At 38.8% G+C, this 18,593-nt stretch overlaps 1 protein-coding gene across 1 annotated transcript in view; it reads right to left on the bottom strand.

Annotated features, from left to right (window-relative positions):
* MYCBP2 (MYC binding protein 2) overlaps positions 1 to 17,061 on the bottom strand; it is a 344,646-nt gene extending 327,585 nt beyond the window's left edge. The window contains exon 1 of the mRNA XM_044670580.1: positions 16,739 to 17,061. Coding sequence (XP_044526515.1) covers positions 16,739 to 17,055 — 317 coding nt within the window. The 5' untranslated portion in view covers positions 17,056 to 17,061. The remainder of the gene's footprint in view (positions 1 to 16,738) is intronic.
* Between the last annotated feature and the right edge of the window lie 1,532 nt (positions 17,062 to 18,593).

Raw genomic sequence — 18,593 nt, 5'->3', positions numbered from 1 at the left:
CATTTTATAGGTTGCTCATTCCATTAATATTCACAATGATGACTGCTAAGGTATTTCCCTCCATCCTACTCTCTTCTGTTTTCTTCTCCTTTTTTACCCACTCCTCTCCTTGAAAATCTGTTTATATTTGGATTTCCAGAGCAGAGCCAAGATGGCGGAGTGAATCCGAGCTGCTCCCTGTCACCACGAGAATCCTCTCCTAAAAAGATTAATATATCATGTAACAATTAAAAATGATAAAGGCTGATATTATAAGGGAAAATAGTATTTTAATTGCAATGGCCATGTTGGTAATATATATATATATATGTATATATATATATATATATGACCATGCCTGACTATACTTAAAAATGCCGCCCGTCTGTATCTCCACCCATCTTCCTCCTCTAGCACACCAGAGAACCCGCTCAGCTAGCAAAAGAGGCTGTCTCCAGCCCGCCCTCCGAATTTAAACTGCACTATACGTTGGTTCCCGTTGTCTCACATTTAAGCGGAAACCCATTGGATCACGAGGAATGTAGTCTCAAAGTTCCCCACATGTTCACAGGAAGTCTGTCAAACACTACATATCTTGAGGATCAATATTTCCAAATAAAACCCCAAATGATTTTAACTAACACAATCACCACAAAATGAATACAGGAGTGAAAGAACCAACAAGGAGACAGAGTGAAACAACTTTCAAGAAAAGAAAAACCGAAAAGGTANGTGTGTGTGTGTGTGTGTGTGTATGGATATATATATATATATATATAACCGTGCCTGACTATACTTAAAAATGCCGCCCGTCTGTATCTCCACCCATCTTCCTCCTCTAGCACACCAGAGAACCCGCTCAGCTAGCAAAAGAGGCTGTCTCCAGCCCGCCCTCCGAATTTAAACTGCACTATACGTTGGTTCCCGTTGTCTCACATTTAAGCGGAAACCCATTGGATCACGAGGAATGTAGTCTCAAAGTTCCCCACATGTTCACAGGAAGTCTGTCAAACACTACATATCTTGAGGATCAATATTTCCAAATAAAACCCCAAATGATTTTAACTAACACAATCACCACAAAATGAATACAGGAGTGAAAGAACCAACAAGGAGACAGAGTGAAACAACTTTCAAGAAAAGAAAAACCGAAAAGGTAGGCAAAGAACACCTGGGGAACTGGGGTGAGAGGAGAGCGGAGCCAGCAAGAGGCTGTAGCAAAGAGAGAAGAGCAAGCCACACCCCTCCACTCCACATCAGCTGTCCCAGGTTTGGAATTTAAGCATAAGCCAACATTCAGACCCTGAGATCCTGCCTGGGCAAATAGTGTTACAAGTCAATCCACACCCATTGAAATTTCAAACCTGTGGAGAAGTCCAGACTCACACCCCAAAGCAGACTGAGGTGAAGTGGGCTGATCCTTGTGGGCCCAGAGTGAAGCCAGGAATCTCAATCTGGACTTGGGGCGAGGACATAGTTTACACACTGGGTGAGTACACAGTTCAGGAGGGGGAGGGGAGGGGGGGAGGCATCTTGTTGCCCAAAACTAAGATCAGAGCTCCAGGACGGGTGTGCCTGACTGGATCAAGTACATAGTAAGACCAAAAAATTGAACCTAAGCCTGAGGCTACAATTTGATCAGCCCCTGACCTGATTAAGTTCAGAGTGACATCAAAAGCTTATGCCCAAGCCTGAGGCAAGTCCTTAAGCCATAAGCATCTCAAGGGTCAATTGGATCAGCAGAGGGAAGGGGCTCTCAGAGCTCTCAACCTTCAGACAATCACATCAGCCTCCAAGAACTGAAACTGCTAAAAACCAAGAAAATAAGCTAAAAATAGCATCAAGAAAGGACTGAAGTTTAAGAGGGTACCCCAACTTCTCAGAAAACAGAGCCTACCTATAATTAGATAGGAAAAATGAGCAAACAACAAAAATTTTTATAAAGACAAAGAGCAAGGTACAAACACAGAAGGGGACTGAAAAGCAAAGGAAACACATGCAAAGTCCAAAAGAAAAATATGGAATTGGACAGAGATTCTGGAAGAGCTCAAAAAAGACTTTGAAAATCTGTTTAGCTTTTCATCTTTTCCTCCCTTAATCTATTCTCCCTCTTACCATGCTCCTTTTCTCTTTCCCCTTTCCCCTCCTACTTTCCTGTTGAGTAAGATAAATTTCTATAACCAATTGTGTGGGGATAGATATGTGTCACACACACATAGACATATATAGTTCTATCTTTTAACCAGTTTGGGAGAGAGTGAAGTTGAAGCATTATTCACTCCCTTCCATTTTAAAAATTCTTCCTTGACCCATTCTTCCCCTATATCTACTTTGCCAACTACATGAAAATAAAAATTTTCACAACTATATATGCATATAATAAAGGCATTTTCAGTGAGACTATTAGTAAGGAAGAGACAGAATTTCACAGGAGATAATTTATACTGAACTACATATCTTTACTATCACTCAAGTGACTGAAAGAGATAAAGAATATAAAACTCCAAAAATTAATCTGGTAGAGCAAAGGTCAGAATTAATGGTTTTTTTCAACAAGCAGTCTCCTAGTCATAGGTCAAAATCACTCAGGAGTCTAAAAGAATTTTCAATGACTCTGATTGTACATGTTATATATAGAATAAACAGAGAGGCAAAGGTTCATCAATTATAAGTGCTGCTGTGACCAAGGGAATCAAGTGCAGAACACAAATAGAAAAGAGATTTCTAATGCATGGAGACGTATTTCAGATGATCCTCCTGAAAAACAATATACTAGTTGCATATAATCTAGAAGAGAACCTTTATTACTCAAAAGAATTTGGCCTAACCATTCACCTAGGAAAAGCTAAATGAATAAAAGATGTCTAACCTCCCTTCTCCTAATTTTCTTTTTTACTGTTGAGGACACTATCTTCCAAATTCCTCACTCTGGAAACTTAGGTATCATCCTCAACTCTTCACTCTCTCTTACCACCTCCATATTCAATTTGTTGCCAAGGCCTATAGGGTTTCACCTCTCTTCTGACACTGCTACCACTTGAGGAACTATTGCAATAGTCCTCCTGGTGAGTTTGCCTGTTTCAAATTTCTTCCTATTCCAAACCATTCCCCACACCCTATTCCAAACCATTCCCCACACAAGTCTGATATGCCACCCCACTCTCTCCACATCCCCTAAATACTCAACAAACTTCATTGGCTGTCACTTACAGTATCAGATACCAAAATATCATTTTAGTATTAAAATCCCTTCATAACCTAGCCTCCTCCTATCTTTCCAGTCTTCTTACATCTTATGCTCTGCCATGTAGTCTTCAATCAAGTAACACTGACCACCATGCTGAAACAAAATATTTCATATCTCTTAGCTTTGGGCATTTTCTTTGGCCCATCTCAATGCCTATAGTACCCTCCCTCCTCATCTCCAACTATTAACTTCCCTGTCTTCCTTTAAATCTCAACTAAAATCCCATCTTATACAGGAAGCTTTTCTTAACCATTCTTAATTCTATTGCTTTCCCTCTGTTAATTATTTCCTATTTATACTATGTATAGTTTGCTTTACGTATTTGTCAATCTCCCCCATTAGATTGTAAGTTCTAAGGGCAGGGACTAACTTTGCCCCTTTCTATATTCTGATAATAGGAGCTTAATAAATGTTTATTGACTTACTACTCAAAAAATGACGTCGATTATCTATAGAGTTTGCAACTGTATGCGCGTGTGTATCTAGGACAGAGTTAGCCCCAGAACTAAATAAGAATAAGTAGAACTGCCTTCAAGAAATTGCAAAGCTTTTTTAATGTCCCCAAACATCTCCCCCCAAAACAAAAGCCCACCTTCTTAATATCAATTTCTACAGGTATTGTTATGACTGCATCAGACTGAATAAGTATCTGAATAATTGCCTAGGCAGTGAATATCAATTAATTAGGGTTTTGAATGAAAGTGCTGAACTTTCAACATGTTTTAGCTCTTTTCCTTAGACATATGTATTCAGTATTAACTATATCCTAATCATAATAGAGGCAGCTCACATATATATATATACATATATATATGTATATATATATATATTTTGCTTTGCATTTTATAAAGCACTTTCCTCACAAAAATACTGAAAGGTAGGCAACAGCATGTGTCAGTGGGGACAAAGGAAGATTTTTTACAAAATCAAAGGCAGTAGTTAGATATTTCAACCTTGCACACTAAAGGGAAAGAAGAAAATAAAGAAGTAGGAAAAAAATTTCGAAGACTTCTAAGCAGACTCCAATAATATTCTGTTGTTGCATGGTTGCAGATGCACCTCTACTTCATATTTTTTAATTACTATTTTATTTTCAATGTGAACAGAATCATTTTTTAAAAAGGAGTTTAATTCCTTGAGAATTCTTTAAATCAAAAAGTATTATTAGTTTGCACCACACATAGAGTGTGTTTCAAGTACTGACACAGATCTTAACAAACCCAACGACTAAAATCAGGGTGACTTGGAAAATGAACTATAAGCTTAGAGATATTAACTTTAATTTAGCTACATCATAGGATAACAAGTCTACTGCGGAATCTAGGCTTGTTAACCAAAAAAGGTTAAATAGAATTAACCAAAACTTAGAAATGGGATTCACAAATGTAGTATGTAGATTATTTAAAAAAAAAAAATTTACAAAGTGCAGCAAAAGAATTCTATATTAAGGACATCTAAACCGGAAGTAAAAATAATATTATCAAAAAAGAGGTAAATCAGAAGCGATCACGCCATATAAGTTTATCATTGATCATTCTGATAGCAATAAGAATTCTAGAACTACCTCATTCATATCAGAAAACTGGCAAAGAAGTAAGATGGAAGAACAATCAGCAACTTCTACTACCTGTACATACATGGTCTCATTCATGGATTTTCTTAATGGTAATCAGAAGTCACTGGAAGAACTACTGTTCCTAACCTAATTCTGACCAACTAGGAATAAATGGTTGACTGGTGAAGTGGAAATAACAGGAATATTGGCGGGGGGGGGGGGGGGGGGAGGGGAGACGGACGACCAAAATGCCATCTTAAAAGTTTTAGACAAAGAATATTAGCCTGGTTAAACAGATTCTTGAAACTTGAGAAAGAGAACAGAGCCAAGATGGCAGAATAAAGGCACAGAAATCCTGAACTTCTTTTGAGAATCCTCTCCAAGCAACCTTAAAATTACACTTCAAAACAAATACTGGTAGGTGGAAGGAACAAGGGGATGTAGAAAAACAATTATCTAGCAGAAAACAACTTGGAAGGTAGTCAGAAAGCATCTGGTTAAATGGGGTGAAATAAGAATATAGCATGGAGCAAGGTTGCACCAAGAAATACCTGTACAAACCCACAGCAAGCCCCTCCACCCCACCTCTACTACTCCAGGTTCTGAACCCAGGCCCAACTTTGAAGCCCTGGCTAATTCAACAGCAGAGCACCTCATGCCTCCTTCTTGAAGTTCCAAGCCCCAGTACAAGCCAGTGGTGAGGCCCCAAGCCCTAGTACAAGGTAATGTATGTATAAGCCCAAAGTGAGACCTAGAGCTCCTGTCCACGCCTGAGGTGAGGCCATAAGCCCCAGCACAAGGTTGCTCAGAGTGCTTTTATTCCTGTAAGCCATCTGTAGTCCCTGGCAGAGAATAAATCAGGAATGGAAGGTGGCTTTTAGAGCTCCTAGCCCACAGGCCATCATGCCACTTTGGCAGAACTGAAACTTGCAAAAAATGAGAATTGAGAGTAACAGCAAGGAACAACAGCAAGGAACAACTTTAGTATAAGACAGTGTACCCCTCCACCCTGAAGACGGAGCCCATCTTTAAGATAATAAAGTTGAGGGAAAAGCTAGGAAATGAGCAAACACCCCTCCCCAAAAAAAATCCAAATCTAACTATAGAAAATTATGAAAACAAAGATCAAAGCACATACTCAGAAGAGGTCAATGAGATCAAAGTAGCTACATGCAAAACTTCAAAGAAAAATGGGAATAGGTCTCAGGCGCTGGAAAAATGGGAATTGGTCTCAGGCTCTGGAAGAGCTAAGAAAGGAATTAAAAAATCAAATAGGAAAGAGAAAAAATGGGGAAGAGAAATGAAAGCAATGCAAGAAGAAAATAACACATTAAAAAAGCTGAATTGGCCAAATGGAAAAGAGGTATAAAAATAAATTGAAGAAAAGAGTTTCATAAAAAGTAGAACTGGCCAAATGGAAAAGGATCACACAAAAGAAAATAATGCCTTAAAAATTAGAATTGGGCAAATAGATGCTAATGATTTCATGAGACATCAAGAAACAATAAAACAAAATCAAGAGAATGAAAAAATATAAGAAAATAGGAAATATCTCATTGGAAAAATAACTGACCTGGAAAATAGATCCAGAAGAGAGCATTTAAGATTTATTGGACAATCTGAAAGCCATGATTTAAAAAAAGAAAAAAAAAAAGCCTAGACATATTACAAGAAATTCTCAAAAAAACTGCCCTGATATATTTGGAGGATAAAATAAAAATGTAAAGAATCCATCTATTATCTCCTGAAATAAATCCTCAAATGACAATTCCCAGGAATACTACAGTCAAATTCAAAAGCTCCCAAGTCAAAAAGAAAGTACTGCAAGCAACCTGAAATAAACAATTCAAATATCATGGTGTCACAGCCAGGATTATACAAGACTTAGCAGCATCTATATTAAAGAATCAAAAGGCTTGGAATAAAATATTCCAGATGGCAAAGGTTTACAATCTAGAATCACCTACCCAGCAAAACTGAGTACATTCTTTCAGTGGGGAAAATGGTCATTTGATATATTGGAAGATTTCCAAGTATGCCTGATGAAAAGACTAGACCTAAAGAGAAAATCTGATGTCCAAATACAAGACTCAAATAAACATAAAAAGGTAAACAAGAAAAAGAAAATTTAAGTATTACATGCAATTTCTTTTGCATCTAGGGGTGAAAAAGAGGACTGAAGGGGAAAATAGAACAAGGTAAATTATCTCCCTTAAAGAGAAGCAAAAAAACTATTACAATGGAGGTGAAGATGAGGGCAATAACAGACAATGCCTAAACCTTACTTTCATCAGAATTGGTTCAGAGAGGAAATAACAACTATATTCATTTGGGTGTAGAATGCAACTTTATTCTATAAAGAAGTAGGGGAGGACTATGAAAAAGGAGCAGTAATAGAAAGGAGGGAGAAGTTAGGGGGTGATTAAAAGAATAACACTTGGGAGGAGGGGCAGTGAAAGAAAAAAGAGCAAAATCAAATGGCCAAAATAAGAGACAGGGAAATACATAGTTGCTAATAATAACTGCAAAGATGAATGGAATAAACTCACCCATAAAAGAGAAATGGATAGCAGAGTGGATTAAAAACCAGAATCCTATGATATGTTGTTTACAATAAATACATTTGCGGGGCAGCTGGGTAGCTCAGTGGATTGAGAGTCAGGCCTAGAGACAGGAGCTCCCTGGTTCAAATCTGGCCTCAGCCACTTCCCAGCTGTGTGACCCTGGGCAAGTCACTTGATTCCCATTGCCCACCCTTACCACTCTTCCACCTAGGAGCCAATACACTGAAGTTAAGGGTTTAAAAAAAAAAAGAAACACATTTGAGGCAGGGAGACACACAGTATAAGAAAGGTGCTGGAGTAGAATGTTTTAAGCTTCACTGAAAGTAAAAAAAAAAAGGAGGAGCAAGCATCATCTCAAACAAAGCTAAAGCAAAAAACTGATCTAATGAAAAGTAATAAAAAAGAAAATTACATCTTGAAAAAAAGGTACCATAGACAATGAAGTAATAGCAATTCCAAACATATATGCACCAAATGCACAGCCTCCAAATTTTTAAAGAAGAATTAAATAAGCTTCAGAAGGAAATAAGACAGTACAACTATACTAGTGAGGCATCTCAACTTTCCCCTTTCAGAAACAGATAAATCTAAACAAAATATAGACAAGAAAGTAGTGAATAAAATTTTCAGGAAGTTAGATTTAATAGACCTCTGGAGAAAAAAGAATGGGAATAGAAAGGAATATATCTTCTTTCAGGAGTACATTGTACCTACAAAGACTGATCATGTAATAGGGCATAAAAACTTCAAAATCAAATGCAAAAAAGCAGAAATAATAAATGCATTCTCTTCAGATCACAATGCAATAAAATTATAATCAATGAGGTTCCACAGAAAGACAAATTAAAAATTCATTGGAAGCTAAGTAATCTAATTCTAAAATGAGTAAGTCAAAGCACAAATTATAAAAACAATCAATTTTCTCATTAAAGAGAATGACAGTGAGGAGATAACACATCAAAATTTATGGATACTGCCAAATCAGTACTTGGGGGAAATTTACATTTCTAAACTCTTACATCAATAAAATAAAGAAAATACAGATCTGTGCATGCAACGAAAAACACTAGAAAAAAGCACGAATTTAAAAACCCTAATTATCATCCTTGAATGTCTTACCTCTGTATTTCCATTGTCTAGTGTAGTACTTTGTACATAATAGGTGCTTAATAAATGTTATTTAATTTTCAAAAAGAAAGAGAGAAACATGAGAAAAATAAACTATCAGTTAACATGTTGTTATACTGCTGCTGGACCACAAACCCCATAAGGAGGCAGGCAGTCTTATCTAAATCTTACAACTATCACAGTGTTCTAGACATAGTATATGCTTTATGAATGTTTGATGAATAAATGTTTTAAGGTTTCCAAAGCTCTTTACATAATAATATTGATAATAGCAAGCATTGTCATAGTGCATAGGTTTATCTCAATTAATCCTCACAACAACCCTAGAAGTTGTTTTTATTCTCTATTTTACAGATAAAAGAAACTGAGGCTAAGGGAGGTTAAATTATTTGCCCAGGGTCACACAGGGTAAGGATCTTGAAATCGAGTCTTCCTAATTTCAAGTCCAGCTCTTTATGTTCCTCAAAACCGATTTGTCTCATTTCATCTTCACAAGAACCAGGTCAAGTAGTCTGAGTACACTTATCCTCATTTCATGGAGAAGAAACAAGATTCAGAGAGGTCAGGTGTCATCTACAGATTTGTGGTCACAGAAATGAAGGAACCTAAAGATTGTCTAGTCCAGGGATCAGCAATGTATGGCTCTCGAGCCATATCTGGCTCTTTTGAGGGCCAGATATGGCTCTTTCTGCAGGAGCCATAAAGTCAATTTCTTTTCAGGTGCTGTTACAGGCGCGCATACTGTTACAGGAGCATGCACTGTGAGCACTGTACAGCTGTCACGAAATTACATTTTAAAAAATGTGGCATTTATGGCTCTCATGGCCAAAAAGGTTGCCGACCCCTGGGCTAGTCTAACACCCTCATTTTGCTGACAGGGAGATGAAATGGCTTGTCCAAAGACAAAAAGGGAGCAGAATTGAGGGGTTTGAATCCAAGTCTTTGGACACTAAGTCCAGTGGTTTTCTCACTATACCTTCTACTCATATCTCTGGGCAAGTTATTTCCTTTCCATTTCTTATCTGTAACATGAAGAGGGTTCATCTAGATCAGGAGTTCTTAATCTGGGGTCAACTTACTCTTGAAATAATAATAGTTAACATGTTATAGTGCTTATTATGTGCCTGGAACCACGCTAAATACTTTACAATTATTATCTCATGTAATACAACAATCCTTCCAGTTAGGTCCTATTATTATTATCATCCCCATTTTACAGATGAAGAAACTGAGGCAAACAATATAAATGATTAGTCACAGTTAGTAAGTATCTAAGGCTGAATTTGAACTCAGGTCTTCTCAACTCCAGGTCCAGTACTCTATCCACTAAACAACTAGTTGCTCAATAATGTGAATATTTTTACAATAGTTACACATAACTGGTTTCCACTGTAATTCTATGTATTTTATTTTATGCATTTAAAACATTATTTTGAGAAGCAGTCAGTCCATAGATTCTTCCACATTGCCTGAGGAGACTATCTCTTTCTTTCTTTCTCTCTCTCTCTCTCTCTCTCTCTCTCTCTCTCTCTCTCTCTCTCACACACACACACACACACACACACACACACACGTTAAGAATACTTGGTGCAGATGATCTCCAAGGTCCTTATTAGCCAACATGTTTATTAAAAAAAGACATGTATATAAGTGTTTTAAGGTTTGCAAAGCACTTTATCTCATCTGCTCCTCGCAACAAGCCTATGAGGTAAATGATAGTGCTATTATGAACTCTGGTTTTCTAGATGAGGAAATTAAGGCTGAAACACCAAGTAACTTGTCCATCCCACGTCACATACCTAGTAAGTGACAGAGGCAGGATTCAAAAGTATTGTTGATCCAAATTCAGTGCTCTATCAATTACACTATCATTAATCAAGAGCAATGGGAAGATCATGAACTAACTCCAAGTTCCAACCAACCTGAGTTATTTGCTACCACCTATAAACAACCAATGAGGGTAAATTGCAGGGTCTCAAGTCAGAAAGACTCATCTCTTGAGTTCAAATCAGGCCTCAGACACTAACTCTGTGGCCTGGGAAAGTCACTTACTGCTGTTTGCCTCAAGTTCCCTCATCTTTAAATGGAGATAATATGTAAAATAATGAACTGAAGAAGGAAATTGCAAACCATTCCAGTATTTTTGTCAAGAAATCCCGAAAAGGGGTCACAAAGAACTAGACATGACTGAACAGCAACAGTATATACAACATACTATGTTCTTCTCTATTTTTTCTGCAGACTTGAAATGCCTTGTCACTCTGGCCTCATAAAATAATCACCTTGCTTTAAGGCTCAACTAATTCACAAGCAAATAAATACTATCAGAGCTTGAAAAAATTATATAATACTGATAATTTTATACATAATAAATTATTAAAATTTATATTAAATGTGTTTCTATGAACTCTCCTTTTAGTTTTGCAGTTGGTGATGACTGAAAATGATGCCAGTTTTCAAAAAGGTAATTGTGATGCAAGAGTTCAATTCAACAAACATTTTATTACGGCTAAAGAGTGATATAAAATTAAGACACATGGTACTTACATGATAAATACACAGATGGCTATAATCATAGAATTATATATATATACATATATATAAGTATATATATGTATATCCAGAGACACTTTAAAGGCCATCCAAGTTCAATTCCCTCATTTTACAGATGAGTAAACTGAGGCTCAGGCAAGTTAAAAAATTTTCCCTACAAAGTAAGCATCAGAAGAAAAATCTGAACTGAGGTCCTCGGATTCCATTATACTATATATCACCATTTTGTGATATCAGAGCCTATGCCAATGTTCATGGTATTATGGATTTAGAGTTAGAAGAAACTTTTCCAACTCTTTTCTTTTACCAATAAGCAAGTAAAAGTGAGAGTGGTCAGGGGCAGCTGGATAGCTCAGTGGAGTGAGAGTCAGGCCTAGAGACAGGAGGTCCTAGGTTCAAACCCGGCCTCAGACACTTCCCAGCTGTGTGACCCTGGGCAAGTCACTTGACCCCCATTGCCCACCCTTACCAATCTTCCACCTATGAGACAATACACCGAAGTACAAGGGTTTTAAAAAAAAAAAAAGTGAGAGTGGTGGACTCAAGGCTTATCATATGGTTTGTGAGGAAACCTTTTGCTAGAAATCTGATTCTATGTCCTCAGAGAAGTAGAGGAATTTGTCCATAGTAAGAAAAGTAGTTAATGGTAGAGCTGGAATTTGAATCTATGACTCCACATCCAGTGTTTTTTCCCACTTCTCAAAGCGAAATGAGAAGCAAAAATAATAGTGATTAAAATTTAGCTGAATAATTAACTTATAAACAAAGTAATTTAAATTATATGGTTTACATTAAAGACATAGTCAAAGATTAAAAAATCAAAATACATCTTCAGATCAGATGAAAGATAAAAATTATGGCTTCTTAAAGTTTAATATATCAATTGTCAAAGCATAAGAAATCAGCTTGACAATGCCCTGTATACTTTTTTAACAAGATGAAGGAAAAAATGCAAAATACCCTGTTATACATCAGAGATGATTACTAATACAGGATGCCACACCCAAACTTGTTCCTGAAAGAAGTTAAGAAAGTTCAAAAAAGATGTTCCTATCCCAAGGCAGACTGATTATTTGAGCTATAAAGAAGAAAGCAAAATGATGGAGGCAAAGATTTGAAGTCCTGAGATCAAATCCTAGCTCTACTACTTATTCCCTTACTACCCTCTAAAACTCTCTAGGCCTCAGTTTCTTAACCTGAAAATGAGAGGGTAAGAATAGATAATATCCAAAGAGGATAGCTCTAAATTCTGTGGTTTCATTACTCAAGAGCCTCCAGATGTGAGCACTACTGATGACTGCATGTATTCCTGTCACTTTTATCAAATCAATAAAACCTTTTCCCCATCCCAAAGTAGTACTATCCATACAACCTTCTAGCACACAGAGAAGTTCCCATTTGTTTTTGTTCCAGTTATTTCTTTTATTCATTCATTTTGTATGGGGGGGGGGGGGGGGGTGAGGTCCACTGTACTGCCACTGCCAAAAAAAAGAAAGACTGGAACAGTGACTGTGAAGTTTTTTGACCAATGTTCTTTGCATTTTTCCACCCAAAATGGCACTCATATATGTCAAAAACATGTTTGCATTATCTAATTTCTTGACTTCCATTAACTCAGCATTTATTTGGAGCAAATTTATGTGCAAAGTACTTCTAAATCTGCTTAAAAGACATCACAATATTATCTACAACATGTACAATTAAATTGGAATTCTTTTGAACTAGACTTGAATAGGCCAAACCATGAGGACACATTTTAAAAATACTTTATAAATGACAAGCCAAAAAAATTAAAATTGCTGTTACTTCTATGGACAAATTATGGACAATAATGATCAATGGTTTGCAGATGAGCATATTTTTCTGTAGTCTATCCTGAAGTAACAAATTAACTTCATCTGGAGTTTATAGATTTTTAAATAAAATTTTCACAGTTGTTTTTACCATTTTCTTACCCATCCTGCATTATGACAATACATCTTTCCAAAATGCTGCATCTTCTATTTCTTATTGCCTGCAGTAGTCGTGGTTCTGGGTTCTCCTTCCCTATAAAGTCATAGCTTTTTCTCCTCAAAGACTGAAAATAAAGTACACTACAAAGAAACTGGTCTGGTATCCCTTTACTTGCATCTACATATTTATCTATTTGCCTCCACTTGAATATCTAAATCCAAGAGAGTCTGGTGTACCTGCTACAAAAACGTTTTCCGCACTATCATTTTTCACTATTGAACCATACTCCTTAAAGTCTAGTCTTCTTCAGTTCTGATCTACCAATTCAGTGCCCTGGGCACACTATATAATCTGTTCCCCCAGTTTGTGTCTTTATTCTATTGCTTTCTATTGTATCTTTATTTCTTTCTAAAAACTCTTACCTTCTGCCTTAGAATGGACACTAAGTATCAGTTCCAAGGTAGAAGAAAGATAAAGGTTAGGCAAGTGGGGTTAAGTGACTTGCCCATGGTCACGCAGCTAGAAAATATCTGAGGCCACATCTGCACCTAGTAGGACCTCCAGGCCTGACTCTCTATCCAGAGTCACCTAGATGCACCATATCTTACTCATTTTTGCATTCCTCTCCTCTCTCCACATCACCCCCAAACACTTAGCTCAGTTTTTTGTCCATAATAGGTGCCACCTAGCTGCCCCAAAGATCTTTTTTTGCCATTCTTGCAAGTCTATTTCTATCAGGCAGAATCAGCATATCAACTGACTGCCATGATAAATAGTTGAACTATATTTTGAAAGTACATATATAAAATACACATTTTATATAATTTTTTAATTCCTCAATCTCTAATGTTAGAACTATAAAAAAAATCTCTAAAAGTGATTTAAATGCAGGCTCTTCTAAACTACTAGAATAAGCCCTCATTTTTAGTAAGGGATGATTTTAAAATGAGACTACTTTTATAGTACAGGCAATACTGGTGAAGTGCCTATAATAGTTCAATATTTACACAACTAATGATGAAAATCAACAATTTCTAATATTCTAAAATCACCTGAAAAGTTTAACTAATAATTTTAGTAAAAAAATGAAAAAACTGATGCTTTAACTATACCTCAAGAGTAATATAATTGAACAACCAACATACAAAAACTTATCAAACTTTAGAAAGTGTTTTGGCACTATTTAATTTTGTCTTAAGACCTTTCCTTAAATATGTCATTCAGCATCTGCGATTATCCCTTCATTACTTTTAGTAAACAGGACTACAAATTAAAGATATTGAGGTCAAGTTCAACCTCTATGAATATGTTCTAGAGTTACACCTAAGGAACCTAATAGCTCATCTGTGACTTAAGATTGTCATCATGCATCACAGTAAAATGAATCTGACAATAGGTTTCAGCAAGCTGAAGAAGCATTTACCATAGGGCTGGATGGGGGGACAATGAACCGTGTCTGGTGAGCTAGACCAGTTATGTCTGAAAAAGTTCATCAACAGACTGACTACTAGGTAATTCATTTTTTTAGTTAAAGTTAGGATGTGTCTGAGATCACATTTGAAATCAGGACCTCCAGTCTCTAGGCCTGGCTCTCAATTCACAAAGCCACCTACCTTCCCCATAGTTTATATTTAAAAAAAAATAACAAAAGAATCAGTATAAGATCCACTTGTCTTTAAGTATTATGGACTAACAACTATGTGACAGAGGCTTTTAAATGTGCAAGATATCTTCAGTTCTGTAAATTATCCTAATTATCTGGGTCTAACACTTACTAGTGTGACTCAAGCAAATCACTTAATCCCTCTCAGTTTCCTCATCAATAAAATAGAGATAAAAATAGCACCTACCTCACAGAGTTATTGTGACAATAAAGGGAGTTAACATGAAATTTGCAAAACTTAAACTTCTATATAAATGCTAGCTATAAATATCAGGTTGAAATTAGACTATCCTCAGGAAAAGTAGCATCTTTCTGTAGAGTGGGCATGCACATTTCTGTTTTGAATGAGACTTGCACAAGAGTCAGTCCTGCCCTGTTGCTCTGACAGCATAAGGTGCTACTCTTACACAAAATCATGACATACAAAGTCATGTGCCTCTAATACCATAAATAACAAAAAAAGTTAGCAGTCCTAAAGAAAATAACAGTGTGTTCACAAATATAGAAACCACAATAAAATCAACCTTTGAATTTAGCTCTATTCCACTAATTTTGATATAGAAATGTAAGTTTACCAAATATATAAAATAGGTCACCTATTTATGATAGTTCATTTTAAAAAATTATTCTACTGGAACTCTTGTCCAGTAGAATAGACTTTTACCTCAAAACAAAAAACCCCATAAAATGTAAAGGTCAATTCTCAGTGACTGTTTTTAACCCTAAATAAGTGAAATATAACTGTTACTCTGCTCCAGGATATGTGGCATGCCAAGACTTGGAGAAGAGAAGCAATGGCAGATTCCTCAGCAAAGAAAGACCTTAGTTTAAAAAAAGAAAAAGAAAGAAAATGAAAGTAATTTAATCCTGAAGGCAAAAAAGAAGCTTCAGAAAGTAGAAACTGGACTAACAGTAAGGGAAGATCAAGAAGGTGGGTGATGAAAGGGAAATACCCACCAGCCATCCTCTATTTCAGCTGTCACATTTTCTGGCACTTGAATCCAATTTTCACTTTCTCTGATGCAGTCACCCTCTGCTTTATCTGCCTAAGCACCATACATAAGAGGACAGTACAAGCTAGAAAAAGCAGCTGCTGCTGCTGCTTTAACAAACACAAGGGCAGCTGGAACAAAACACTCCTGGTCCAAGAAAAAGCCAGGCCTAACGTCAATATTCACCTCTAAAATCTTTTTAAGATGTCCCACACATGCAGATCATTTTCTGTCCTCATCCTTATGTTTCTAAACCTCTTAAAATGCTATCAGCTATTCTTTACAATTGCTCCAAACTTGCAACCAGCCCTAGCTTAACATATCACATTACTTCAATCTCTGCCCTCTGTTCTGCTACAGAAAGCGAAGTGGGGGGATTGGGAGGTGTGTGTGTGGGGGGGGGGGGGGTAATGATGGTTGGTCAAATCCGTTCAGTGAAGATGACAGTAAGAGAGAGGCGGGGGGAAAGGGGAAAAGACAAGGCTCTATCCTTGCTTGAAAGAACAAAACCTGCCACCTCAGAAGTGTCACCCTCACCTCCTCCCCTTCCTCCTTCTTGTCACTTCTAGACTCCGAACCTTACCTCTGCATAAACACTAAAAGTCCGTTCCCTGACTCCCTTCTCCTGTAGCAAATGCCAGCTTTTCTTTATTTTTCTAAAGAAGACATTGAGTATATGATATATGCAATATCCCCCCACCCCACACCATGGGCTTCATCGAGCCTCCAATTTCCCTTCTTCCCCCTTTCATTCCTCCATTCATCTTCAAAGGGGAGGAATTACAGCCACTTCATCTTTCCCTCCCCAGGAGACGCCCGACACCCCCAGCATAAAACGGTATAACGGTGCACCACGCAGCATTTTTCCAGGAGTCAAATTTACCCAGGAGAGAGAAAGCGCCCTTCAAGAAGGCTCTATTCTCAGTGGAGAACACGCGCACATGCACAGATACAGCCCCGCATGTACACACATGCTCATACAGACTCAGGCACACACGCGCACACATCTATGCACACACCCATGCATACACGCATGCATACACATGCACATATATACATGCGTATACACACAGGGCGCACTGGCGCAAGGAGGGGGCCGCGTACCTGGAGCCTGGGTGCCCAGCGCCGCTGCCTCCTTGGTCGCGGTCGCTGAGCGCTGCAGTGTAGATCCTCCGGTAGCGGTCGGCTAGGGCCCGGCCGGACAGCAGCAGCTGGTAGTGGCTCCGTGAGTCGGAAAGCGTCAGCCCGAGCCCCAACGCGGCGGCGGCTGCAGCGGCTGCGGCCGCAGCGGCCGCGGAGCCCTCGGGGCCCGACATGAGGAGCGCCCCCGGAGCCGGGCAGGACACGGGGAAGAAGCCCCCCTCCACGCTGAGACCCGAGGAGGCGGCGGCGGCTGGGGAGGCGGTCGCTGCACACATCATCCTCCTCCTCCGCCTTCTCCTCCTCCTCCCCGCCTCAGCCGCCGCCGCCTCCCCGCCTCAGCAGCAGAGGCCCGCCGGGGCCCGGCTGCCCCCGCACACACGCGCACACGCACACGCAGTCCTTGCCCAACGACGGCGGCAGTCGCTCTGGCTAGGGCGCTGACCGCGGCCTCTTCACTCCCTGCCAAAGGGAGACCGAGACAACGACGACGACCTTCTCCTCCTCCTCCTTCTTCTCCTCCTCCCCCCCGCGCCTCCGTCGCCGCCGCCGGAGCCGCTCATCTAACCCCGCCGCGCCGGGGAGTATGAGGAGGCACCGCTGCTCTGCCTGCTGCTGCTGCTGCTGCTACAACCGCTGCCACCCCGGCCGTGGCTGGGGGCAGCTGCTGCTCCTGCTGCTGCTGCTGCTCCTACTACTGCTGCTGCCACTGCTACTGCCCGCATAGGGAAGCAGCTCGATGCCAGGAGCATGCGCAAGGCTCCCGCACATGCTCAGTAGCACTAACGCGTCTCCATTCCTTTCCCCTGTGTTGAGAGCACGGAGCTCCGTACCTAGGAACGAAATCCGCTTCTCCGAGTTTTAGAGGCAACTCGTAGATGAGAATAAGGAAAGTGCCGGGAACCAAGGAAGAGTTAGCTGTCAATGTTAGAATGGTGAAAGGAGTGGAGGAGCCAAAGGCTAAGAGAGGCCAGTGAGGTGACAGTCCCCTCAGTCCTTGAACACAAAGAACACAAGGAAACAAAATTTGTGCTTTGCAAATAACAGACGCTTAATAAATGTGTGTCGCATTTAATTCAATGTATATCAAAAGTGTTAATTTCACAGATCCATCTTAGGTCCAACTTTACCACAGACTGGGATCCTTGTGAAAACCTATTTGAGATCCAGACATTGTTAGAATTGGAAAAAAAAAATTCTTTATTATCTAGTTCTGTCCTTTTACAGGTTAGATTACTGAGGCCTAGGGAAGTAAATAGGACCTGACCATCTCAAAGTCAAGAATGAGTTGGAGACAGAGTAGGATCAACTGGAGCCCAGGTCTTCTGACCACCAATCCATTCCTTTTTTCACTGCACCATACTGTCTAAGATCAGGTCTTCCTTATATAAACTTGGGAATCTATTAGTTTTAAGATCTGAATACACACACAAATAGAGCTTTTGTCCACACTCATCAGCCTCACTTCATGCTCCTGTTCCATCTCCTTATCTCCTTGGCCCCATTTCTTATTAATAAATAACTTATTCTCCATTTCAATCAAACTATATGCTTGGCATCACCTGTGCAAACTTGCTAAAAAAGTTCTGCTCTCTCACTACAAATGCTTTCTCCCTTCTTTACTTCAAGTCTAGAAAAATATCTTTCAAAAAGTCTTCTCTCATTAAACCCACCTCATTTCAATCACTTTTTAAATCTTTGTTTAAATCCCCACATTACCCAATCTGTTCACCCTATATTAATTTGCACATGAGCATATGTGACTTTGGAGCATTTTCTCTAATTTGGATATTGTTAAATTCTTTGAGGACAAGGAGTC

Source organism: Gracilinanus agilis, chromosome 3 (assembly GCF_016433145.1).
Source record: "Gracilinanus agilis isolate LMUSP501 chromosome 3, AgileGrace, whole genome shotgun sequence".
NCBI lineage: Eukaryota > Metazoa > Chordata > Mammalia > Didelphimorphia > Didelphidae > Gracilinanus > Gracilinanus agilis.
The sequence above is the reverse complement of the archived record's forward strand: the minus strand, read 5'-3'. Positions and strand labels throughout refer to the sequence as shown.